Genomic DNA, 12243 nt, shown 5'->3' with positions numbered 1-12243 from the left:
TGATTCAGTATTTAGATATTTGATATTCATTTTAGCTGCCCTCTTCCTATAAACACATTGTAACTTTAAACTCCATTTTAACCATGATAGATTCATCAAACACCTGTCCTTTTTTCTGTTTTTTCTGTTTTTGAAAAACGGGTGTTTTTGATGAATCTATCATGGTTAAAATGGAGTTTGAAGTTATATTTGGGTTTGTATAGAAAGGGGGCGGGGCAGCTAAAATGAATATCAAATATCTACATACTGAATCAAGCAACTTAAAAACTGCCTGGGGTGTTCACATAAGCCTGAGTAGACGATAAAATTAAATATCCCTTTTAACGCACACGGTTGTAGTATAAACATCATTATGGCTTAAAAACTGTGGAAAAAGAAAAAAAAGCAACACAGATTTCCACCTGCTGCAGCAACACGGTCACACACCACAGGTGGGATGAATTACAGCACTCAGGGGATTAATTATCTGCTCTCCCTCTTTCAGCCAGCTGCTAATGACGATAATTTGAAGGACTATTCGCATAATTGTGCCAGTCAAACAATCAAGCATTCCCCGTGCCTAACGGGTCAGTGTGCTTAGAGGCGCTCGTCCATTTATACGTTGACGTGTGAAGTTATGATGATAGCTATTAGACCAGCTGTAGTAATAATACAACCCCGGGGAACAAACGCCAGCCCCTTTTCGTCAGGAAAATAAAGTGTTTGTTTAAAACTGAAACACAGGGCACCATGTATTATTATTATTATGTGTGCATAGTGCATACACGCTTCAATTAGCATAAAGTGCCATAACTCACTTATGGGCTGTTTAAAAGCGGGGTACAATTTTCCAATCTAGGGCCTATTCAATGCATCTCAAAGGTCACTGATTATGGTAATGGAAGTTTGAAGGAGCAATTACTTTGCAGCATACGGTCTAGTCTTGATGGAACCGTGATGGCCGCTGTGATGAGCGATCAGCTCAACCTATAATGGATTGGATTGCATGTTATAGTGCTTTTCCAAGTGCTCAAAGCGCTTCACAATGGTCCATTCGTGAACCGGCAAACAGTCGACGTCAGCGTGCTCACTTCCCACATTCACACACCAATGGTGGCGAGCTAACACCGACCGACTCATTGGAGGCAATGTGGGGTTCAGTGTCTTGCCCTTGAAGGACACTTCGACATGTGGACAAGAGGAGCCGGGATTCAAAACGCCGACCCACAGATCATTGGACGACCTGCTCTATACCTCCTGAGCCACATCTTCTTTTCCTTTCAGCTTTTCCCTTCAGGGGTCGCCACAGCCAATCATCTTCCTCCATCTCACCATGTGCCTCCTCTTCTCTCACACCAACTAACTTCATGTCCTCTTTCACTACATCCATACATTTTCTCTTTGGTCTTCCTCTGAGTCTAGGCCTCCTGCCTGGCAGTTCTAACCTCAACATCCTTCTACCGATATATTCACTATCCCTCCTATACGTGTCCAAACCATCTCAGTCTGGCCTCTCTGGCTTTATCTCCAAAACATCTGGCATGCGCTGTCCCTCTGATGTACTCGTTCCTGATCCTATCCATCCTTGGATCATCCAAGATTTTCATCTCTGCTACCTCCAGCTCTGCTTCCTGTCTTTTCCTCTCTAAACCATACAACAGAGCTGGTCTCATCACCGTCTTCATTGTACATCTTCCCTTTCATTCTTGCTGATACTTTCCTATCACACTTTTCTCCACCCATTCCAGCCTGCTTGCTTTCTTCGCCTCTTCTCCACACTCTCCATTGCTCTGAAATGTTGACCGTAAGTACTTAAAGTCCTCCATCTTCAGAGGTCGTCAGTGGGAGAGAGGGAGCGAGGTATGGAAAGTCACATCAAGGGAAGCGTTCTGCACTTATTTAGGATGCAGACCGCAGCAGCAGCAGGGATGTTGAGAGGATTAGCCGTGGCATTGCCACAGAGCACAGGCCTCTCAAGTTCTCTGAGGACGCACATGCACCTCCGAATCGTTCTCTCTCTCTCCTCTCACTACACTCTTTCATCTTTCTCTCTCATTTTCTCCTTCACTCACTCACTCGCCACGCTCCCAGAAGGTGAGGAAAAGGAATAAGCCCTTAACCGATGGCCGAGAGAGAGAGAGAGAGAGAGAGAAAGAAGGGGGAGTACAGAGAACAGGCCGAACATGAAATGAGCTACTATTTTGTGTGTGTGAGTGTTTGTGTGTGTGTGTGTGCGGTGCGTGCATGCGTGCGTGCGTGGGGGCAAATGCATCTGCTGGTATATGAATTTGTGCGTGCGTGCGTGTGTGCGTGCGTGCGTGCGTGCATGCGTGCGTGCTCACACAGACACACATGCATGGGAAATAAATGTGTGTGTGCATGTGAATAGCAGTCTCATCATGTAGTCTGAGATGTGTGTACAGTACATTTACTCAAGTACTGTACTTAGGTACAATTTTGAGGTATTTGTACTTTACTTGAGCATGTAAAATTTCCAGTACTTTTACTTCTATACTCCACTACATTTCAAACCAAATATTGCACTTTTAAGGCTTAAAATGTGCGTGCTGCTCCAGTGTCCTCTCCTTCTTCTGCACTTTGAGCTGCATTTCATGTTATGAAAGATGCTATACAAATAAAGTTTTTATTATTATTATTATTATTACTTAAGTAAAACATTTGAGTACTTATACCACCACTGGCTGTTTTGTCCATGTGTTTGTGCATGCACGCACGCATGGCACGTGTGTGCGTTTGTGGGTGTTTGGGTGGGTGTAGGCGTACAGTAGGCTCTACTGTACACAGACATCTGCAGGCCATATACAGAAGCATTAAAAAAGCTAGCAGTGCGGCTCAGCAGCTGGACTCAACCAGTGTTATAGGGCTGTACCCATCAAATCAGTGCTCTAATTGAGCAGGAGCAGCAAGTGTTTACTGTTTGGTCAAACCATGCATGTGACTCCCATTGGAAAAGCATTGAGGCGGCCATCAAACACAGACAGAACACAGAACATGCATTCTGTACGTGTGTATGGGGCCTATGAAGACGGTCTGCTCTATTATGAGAAAATGCTATTTCCCCCTCCATGCATGCACGCACGCACGCACGCACACACACACACACACACACACACACACACACACACACACACACACACACACACACACACACACACACACACACACACACACACACACACACACACACACACACACACACACACACACACACACTTACAATGGTCTTGGAGTATGGGAAGCCCAGGAGGTTCTGCATTATTCTGTTGTTTTGTTTTCCTTTTGAAAAACAGTGTGGCGGAAATGACAAATGTGTGCTATAGGGCTCCGTTGAGGAGGAGCTCTGCAGGGCAGTAATGTAAATAACAGGAATTAATCATCTTCTCCCTGCAGCAGAGGAAAGAAACACGTCTCACAGTCACAACAAAAAGGTCACAAATCAGACCTCATGTGCCTCCATGTCCTCCAAACAATAAGTGACAGGCTTCTGTAACTGACACACAGGTGTAAGTTGTGCAAGCTGCTTGTGTGCACGTGTCTCATCTATGACTCTGTGGGCTATATCTTGCCACCCCTTATCCCTTATCCCTAAACTAATTTGCCATTTTTTACTATTTGAAAAAACCTTTTTAAATAGTTCAAATAGCCGATCTACTGTGTGTGTGTGTGTGTGTGTGTGTGTGTGTGTGTGTGTGTGTGTGTGTGTGTGTGTGTGTGTGTGTGTGTGTGTCTGACTACTGTCTCTCTTGAGTGAGTATTTGGCTGAGTATACTCGCGGTGTATGTACACGGTTTTCTCTCAGGCTGAACTGAATGTATATGCTTTTATAGCTGACAGAAAATAGCTGTGTGTGCAGGCAGAGCCAATTTAAATCATGTTTTTTGTAGCCCCGGATGGATGACATGTGCACGGGGAGAATAAAAGCAGTGAGGCTTGTCCTGAAGTCGCCAGTCACTGACTGTGGGCATGTCCCGTATACGCTTGGGAAGAGTCCGGTATAATTGCAATGTGGTTATTTGAGAGTGGTAGGCATCACGCGCTGTAGCGATACTGTATAGCAGTGGTTTTCAACCAGTGGTCCGGGGACCACCATGCAGTGGTCCTTGACGGGGTTCCAGGTGGTCCCATAGCCTGAGCTAACGTGTTATAGGTTTCTGGTCTAGAGGGGCGAGTCGTGGCTGAGATTTGACCAAAATGAAAGCCTGGGTACCGAGGCTATGGTTGGTCCCTGGCAAAATGATGGAGAGTTGTTTATAACCAAATGGACCTTTATAGATATTTAACTCTCGAGAGCGTAAAATGAAACTGTTTCATTTTACCCTCTCAAGAGTGAAATTATTGTTAAATATCTGCATCACTTACTTTACAAGAAGTCTATACGATTAGAGAATGTAGAATAATTGTTATTTTCGTCCAACATTTGCCTGTTATCTCTCCTAATGGTACCAACATCAATACAGCATGAAATTGTGGCCACAACAACATAGGCCTATTCTACGTTTTGGGTCTCAGAGGCTAAATCTCATCAAATGGTGGTCCGTGGCTCAAATGCCGAAGGAATAATGGACCTTGCTATGAAAACCACTGCTGTATAGTGCTGAGACGTACAGACCACAAGTCTGCCGTGTTGGGCGCTCACAAAACTAATTTGCAGCTCTTGGAAAATACTACCTGACAGATCGATTCACTAGACTAGTCGTCCCTACAATTAATGGGTGATTCACGCTTCATTTCCGGTGTTTTTTTAGGCACGGGAGAACAAAAACACAAATGTTGCTCATAAATGTCACAATTAAAACCAACCGTGGACTGTGTGTGTGTGTGTGTGTGTGTGTGTGTGTGTGTGTGTGTGTGTGTGTGTGTGTGTGTGTGTGTGTGTGTGTGTGTGTGACAGTACTGTTCGTTATTCGATGCCTCTCTGGGGACATTTTGACATTTGGAGAATCATGTCTAGTTCCTAGTTCACGGAGGAAGTCCGATTTGTATGTATCCCGGAGAGATTTGTACGCATTGCAGCATTATTGGGGCTCATTTGGAAGGAATAGGGGCAATCCATTGCATTGGAAATTGCAAAGCAAATGCTGGCGGGAGAGATACTGTATTCATAACGTGGCAAGAGCATGCACTGAAATGGGCCTTGCTAATGACGGGTGGGCTATACATAGGCAATCTGAGCTGGAGTGTTGCATTGGTGAAGAGGACACACCAGCTGTCTGTGTGTGGAGAGAGAGAGAGAGAGAGAGAGAGAGAGAGAGGGGAGAAAATAGCTTTCATCACAGAGGGGGGAAGGGGGACTGCAGGGCTATGGGAACAGAACAGACACATCATGGAATATTCGAGTCTATGTTGTCACACAATGTCACAGGAGTTAGACTTGAATTTGACAGCAGGAATCTGAGACAGGTACGCCTACAGTCTCCCCTAACATAACCAACATGATGTCTCATCGTCTGACAAGAGGTGCAGACAAACAATACCCCCCCCTCCCCCCCACCCCAGCTCTCAGATTGAGTCAAACCCACATTAGTACTTAGCTTTGCACCAAACGAGTTGACAAAATCCCAACAGAGGATGGAGCCTGCATGGCGACTGCCGTGCCAATTGTTTTGCATAATATGAGGGTGGATGTCAATGAATCACTGTTGACTTCATATTACCACGAGACACTCTCTAGTTTTCGAACGACCGCTTATACAACAGTATAAACATGAATTGCTCCTATTGATCGTGTTCATGTTGATGGACGGAATTATGGGATTTGACTATAAGAAGATTAAGAATGACAGACAGTGGCTAATGAGACACAGCAAACAGCAGGGAGTGGATCGGGAGAGAGAAGAAAAACACAAAACCACTACAATAAAATGCAAATTATGAGTAGCATAAAAAAATATATATATATATATATATATATATATATATATATATATATATATATATATATATATATATATATATACTGTACACACTGTACATGCTGGCATGGATGAACACACACACACACACACACACACACACACACACACACACACACACACACTATATCGGGCGTTAAAGTCAACCGGACTGTGAGTTATGGCTGATATTTTCGTCCATGCTAAACCCCTTATCCCTAAACTACTTTGCCTCTATTTACTATTTTGAGAAACATTTTTGAATAGGTAAAATAGCCAATCTACAAGCTCACAACGTGTCGATGTAGATTGGCTATTTGAACTATTCAAAAATATGGGCTTTATTTAGTCTCTTATGGCTGTCGTGTAAATAAAATGCCAATGTCATCTTGCGAGAAGGTGGTTCTCGTTCTGAATGTAGCCTATGTTTGTTATCGTATAATAGTGGGGTTCCGTCTCCATGTTAAATTTAGTTGTCATTTACAACTCATGTAAAAGTTTCACTTTCAGTACTAATTTGAAGGTGAGGGTCTATAGAACCATTTTGGTTCGAGTGGCAATCACCAAAATAAAATAATTGGCCTATAGGGGGCGTAGTCAGGTGCCAACCCCCATCAGCCCTACCAAAATATGTAAACTGTTGTAACTTTTGATTAAATTATCCAATCTGAACATATGATATATGTATGGATTCACAATCAGGAGTAGCATTTGGTACTTAAACCTTATTACACATATAATATTTGTTTCCACCCAGTATTGGTGTAAATACACAAAAATAGCAGGAAAAACGAGCTAAAAACTAGTAGTCCCTAGACAGACCGTCATTTACAACTCAACAAAAGTTTAACTTTCACTTCTAATTTGTAGATAATGACCTATAGAGCATTTTAGTTTGAGTGGCAAGTCTACAAATTAAAAATATATATATTTTTGCCAAACTTCCAAAATGGCCAAAATCGGAATTATGTTTATTTGAAAGATGTCTTAATTTTCTTATATTGCTGTTTTTTCTTTGTTTTTCTTGCTATATCAAGTTAATCCTGTGTGAGGAATCAACTGGATTTCAAATATTAATGTTTTGAATAATCTGATATAGAAACAAAATAAAGACGGCTGCCAATGTACATTTAATTACTACATTACGCCTAACTTCTATCCTGTAACCTGTTTAACCTAGAATGGTGATGTTGGTGCCTATACCTATGTTATCATGAATGACTAATTTGTATAAAAACAAAATACATATAATAGGACAATATATAATATTTCACACAAATGAGACAATGCAGTACATATGTGGGGAACTAAAGTTAGATATTGGAATATAATACACCACTCCTGTGTTATATTTGTTTATTTTATTAGTTACTATGTACAGTACGGCCACTATAGGGGGCATAGTAGCAGGTGTGTCTTAATTGTTCAGACTTGGTAGCTTGTTAGTTATAAGACTGTGTACATACATCTACTGATGCCTAGTCTGGACACATCCTCAGTGATGTTCCTGGAATCTTAGGGCATTTTGGGTCTTTCAACATCATACGCCCTCCGCAGGTGACCCAGCCAGGGTTGATCAGACCTAGAGCTTGTGTCCAGACGGCTAGCTAGCTACCATGACTCCAAGGCTCCCCTCTTTTGAGCCACAGCCATCTTGAGGCTCTCTCTGCCGCATCGGTGGTACTGCGGATGGCTCTCCTCTTTCTCTCTCCCTCGATGCCTAAGCTACTGAAGGCTCTGGCCAAGGACCGGGCTGCAAAACCTCTGCATCCAACCTCCACAGGGAAACACCTTGCTCTCCAACCAGCCTGCTGGCAGTCGCTGACCAGACCTGCATACTTGGAGAGCTTCCTTTCAAAGGCTTCTTCCAGGCGATCTTCCCACGGGACTGTCGGCTCCATCAGCACTGCTTGCTTGGTAGACTCAGACACAAGGACAATGTCTGGTCGCAGGGTGGTGACTACAATATGGCTGGGGAACTTCAGCTGATGTTCAAGATCCACCAACAACTGCCAGTCTCTTGCAGACATCAGGATGCCTGCAGATGTTGTTCTTCTGACCCCAGCTTGTCCCCAGCTCTGACAAAGGCAATGGTTTTCTTAGATGGTCGGACCTGCTTTGACCACTCCAGTCCTGTGCTGATGGCTTCAGCAATGGTCTTAAGGACTTGGTCATGCCTCCACCTGTACCGTCCATCTCCAAGTGCCCTTGTACAGCAACTGAGGATGTGTTCCAGGGTCCCTCGCTTGGAACACAGTGGGCATGCTGGTGTCTCTGCTATGCCCCATATGTGCAGGTTTGACGGGCTTGAAAGCACGTCATACACTGCCATGATGAGAAATTTGATGCGGTGAGGCTCAGCTTTCCAAAGCTCTGCCCAGGTCACTTTCCTCTTGTCGTATAATTTTCTATAAATTAACTAACTAAATAACTATGGTACTAGTTTCACTGAGTCAAGTAAAATGTTTTAGTGATCCCATGCAACAGAAGGTCTTTCACTCAGGGGCTTCTGACTAAATTTAACATCTATTGTTCTAAAAAACCTTTGAGGCAGCTCAGAGGTGTGAATGAAACCAGATCCTATTGTCTGCCACAAGAACCTGTGTTTTGCATAGCCCTGATAGCAGAGCCGAGAGGAGTTCTTACTCTTAGGCTACTGAGTTACTGGGTCAATACTGTTTTAATTCACTTCCATTTCAGTTCTGTTATAATTAACTACGTTCACTAGAGTGCTCAGTTTCATCTAAAAGACCGGTTTATGTTTTAACTACAATTTGTCATGGGATCTGTAAAGTAGTAATCTGGTGTTTTAATGTAAGGTTAGATACTCATGTCTAGCCAGAGAGGCCCGCCTCTGTAACTCTGTGAAACATGACTCTGGGCTACTTTCATTGGTCAAAAGAGTCAGGAAGTGCCTGGTTCAGCTACTGGAGGAGGGGGGATCAGATCTGTATATAACACCTTGTTTTTCTTGTGAACTAGGCTGTTCGAACGAGTCTAATATTTGGCTCCCCTAGGCTGGTTGGAACAGACATTGGCGTGTACCGTTTTGAGACATGCTTGCTGAAATGGCAGTTTTACACACTCTAAACGCGTGAGGAATCACCAGGCTTGAAGGTCTGTCAAGAGGAATCAGGAGGAAAGCAAGGTCCCTTTGTTGATCTTTATTTAACGTGCACAGCAGTACACGGATGCTGCAGCACGCAGGCAGGTCTCCCAGGCAAGCATAACCATACAAGCACAGAGTTACAGTTTATATGGCAGTTTAGTCCCACCCACAAGGTGGACCCAGAAGTGAATACAATCTCTCTAGATGTAAGGACCATTTGCTTACACACAAAGGAAGAGGGGGGGTGGGGGGACAGGTGAGAAGAGGCTCCAGGACAACAGAGCCACGTGTTAATTTCTGTTGTTCTCACAGCAAGGCTCAGAGCTTCCAAGCTAAGGTTGTCTAGACTATTTAGTGTATTCAAATTACCTTTAGGTGATGGGAAATTCTCTGTCAAATCCTTCCTCTTGTTAATTAAACAACAGCTTAATTAAACAATAATTGTGAATTTTCCATCAAAATAATACATCATAATATATTTGAAGAAAATACATAAAAAATAGAAGTACTTGTAACATATTTGAGCTAAGCAAAAGAATGACACATGGGTTTAACAATCGTGGCTAGGCAATCAAATAAACCAATAAATCCCTAAAAATGATACTAATACAGTACCCTGTTGAATCAATTTGACCTGTATTTAGCACAGCAAACTATAACATAACAAATAAACAGAAAACATCATATTTCCAAACAATATTTTCTTTCCAGGTATACGGTCGAGTGATCCCCCCACTTTTTTTCTTTTTCTTTTTAATTGGGCTGTCTGATAGGGGGAGGTGTGTGTGTGTATGTGTGTTGAGTCTCATGGTGGGTAAGTCACATGGTACTCCTTAGCAGACTTCCGAAAAGTGTCTCTCCAAGTCCATTTCCACTTCACCTTCTTTTTCTTTCCACCAGGATTGGAAAATAAAGGCTTCTTTCTGGCCTTAGATTTAAGAAATGGAGGCGTGAACCTCTCCTTTCCTGCCAACTCTGACAGTGCGTGTAAAAACTTACGGAACGCAACTGCCGGTACTGCGGTCATCTCCTCCTTCATTGGTTGGCCCGCTGGAACCTTCCCTGGGCGTGTAAGTGTGTACACCTCTCCCACCGCCTGTTGAACGAGTAGATTCTTGGCCACACCCTCGACGTCCGTCGCTGGTTTGACGATTAGGGTCGTGTAGGTAGGCTCCAGGGCCTCCGTCTCTAGACAGCCGCCTGCCGCCTCTGTAGTCAGCAGCCCATCCAGGGCCTCCGTCTCTAGACAGCCGCCTGCCGCCTCCGCCCTTGTAGTCAGCAGCCCTCCTGCGCTGTGCACAGGAGATGTCCCCTTGCCCTCGACGTCTGTCGCTGGCTTGTCTCCGGTCCCGGGCTGCTCTGCTCCTGCTGGTTCTGTTCTCCCCACCTCGATGTCCGACGATTCCCTCTTGGTTGAAGGCTGTGGACCGTCCGCGTGGTTCTCCCAGGCACTCCCGGCTCCCACAGGCACCGTCTCCTCTACGTACGTAGCTGGCTGGATGTCATCGGCTCCCCATGCCACTGCATCACCCACAGGTTTCTCCGCCATGGGCTGTTCTGATGCACCCTGTGCGCGTCTCGCTGTCCCAGGCCCTCTTCTTCCCTGCTCATGTGGCGGTGTGCTGCCCTGGGTGATGATGACACTGCTGCGATGGGGCCCTGTCCCCCCATGGCTGCCAGGGGTGGACGGATGCACAGATGGAAGCAAGGTCTGTGGTTTCCGTGTCGTGTCCGCATCGTCACTGTTGGCCAGCTCTGGGCCAGGGATGCCAGTGCAGGATGGACGTCGGCTCTTAGTAGTGTCATTGGACCGAGCGGAGCCTTCCTTGTGTCGAGCCTCTTTCAATAGGCCCAGTGCAGCGGATATCAGGATTACCGCTGGAGTAGACGGCTGCAGGCCTGCAGCAACAGTTTCCAGAAGGCTGAGCACAGCGGACACCAGGATTGGCGTTGGAGTCGAGGGCTGTAGGCCCGTAGCAACAGTCTCCAGAAGGCTGATCGCAGTGGACACCAATATTGCCGTTGGAGTAGAGGGCTGTAGGTCTGCAGCAACAGTTTTCAATAGGCTGAGCGCAGCGGATATCAGGACCGCTGCTGGAGTAGAGGGTTGCAGGCCCGCAGCAAGAGCCACAGCCGTCCGTTGTAGCTGGATGGCAGATTGACCGGCCCGCATGGAGCCCAGGCAGCCCAGGTCCAGGGTCTGCTGTGGAGGAGACAAAGGAGAATTCTGAGGAGCCAGTGGCCCGCTCTCTTCCCTCAAAGAATCTATGTTTGGAAGTTCCCTCATATGACTCTCCCGTTGTCTAAATTGTGCTTCCTCCATCCATATTGACAATACTTTCCTGTGGCGGTCACATCTGTCAAGTTTGTGCGTTTTAACTGACTTTTTCTTTCTCATTTTCTTCTCAGCTTCTCTTAGTAGTCGGTCTAAGTCAAGCAATTTTTTTATACTTAAAGAGCCTTGTTCTGGGAACCCCATCTGTTTCCACTCATCAAGACAGTCTAATGCTTCTGGACCATATTTTGCAACCATCCCGCTCATGAGAGGAGACCATCTTTCTTTGTCTTCTGCCACTGGCGCACTTTTTTTATTTCCCATACTGACTATCTATGTAACACGGTAATCTTTGTGCTACAAACTTTACTTGGTCTAAACACGGTATCTTTATGTCTTATCTGAGAGTAACAAGATGTCTTATGCTATTCTCAGTATAACAAGGTGTCTTTGTGTTTACAAACTTACTTCTCTTTCTTTACTGGACTTAATGCAAAACGCTGTATCTTTATGTTTTCTTTATGTTGTTTTCAACAAGGTTAACAAGGTGTCTTTGCGTTTGCAAACTTGGCTTAATGCAAGGTCTCTTTTCTTAGGCTAGGCTTGCTGCTGTATTTTGAATCAAGCATACTTGACTATTACAATAGATAGGTTGGCAAAATATGGTCTTAGAATTTATAATTAGCTCTTCAATTGTCTGAAATTTGGAAGATTCTCACCGTTTTTTTAGTGTAGCCACAGGGTTTTTTTTTTAAATCCAGGCGTTGAACTCCATTGATGCAGCCATGATTCTTCTGTCCTTTTTGGAGCGGTTCGTTGACGTCAGTTGTGGCTTGATCTTCCGGAGTTCAACGACACAGGATCCACACTTCTAGACACCAAATGAAATGGCAGTTTTACACACTCTAAACGCGTGAGGAATCACCAGGCTTGAAGGTCTGTCAAGAGGAATCAGGAGGAAAGCAAGG

At 44.6% G+C, this 12243-nt stretch overlaps 1 protein-coding gene across 1 annotated transcript; it reads right to left on the bottom strand.

Annotated features, from left to right (window-relative positions):
- Positions 1-9734: 9734 nt before the first annotated feature.
- Positions 9735-11323, bottom strand: LOC310857063 (uncharacterized protein; the record flags this gene model as incomplete). Its single annotated transcript, XM_083762673.1, has 2 exons — positions 9735-10186; positions 10301-11323. The coding sequence occupies 2 exons, from the start codon at positions 11321-11323 to the stop codon at positions 9806-9808; spliced, it is 1404 nt and encodes a 467-aa protein (XP_083618799.1). The 3' UTR covers positions 9735-9805.
- Positions 11324-12243: the final 920 nt, after the last annotated feature.

This window comes from Protomyctophum parallelum, assembly GCF_964188405.1.
Source record: "Protomyctophum parallelum genome assembly, chromosome: 4".
NCBI lineage: Eukaryota > Metazoa > Chordata > Actinopteri > Myctophiformes > Myctophidae > Protomyctophum > Protomyctophum parallelum.
Note: the sequence above shows the minus strand (reverse complement) of the source record. Positions and strands in the feature narration are given on the sequence as shown.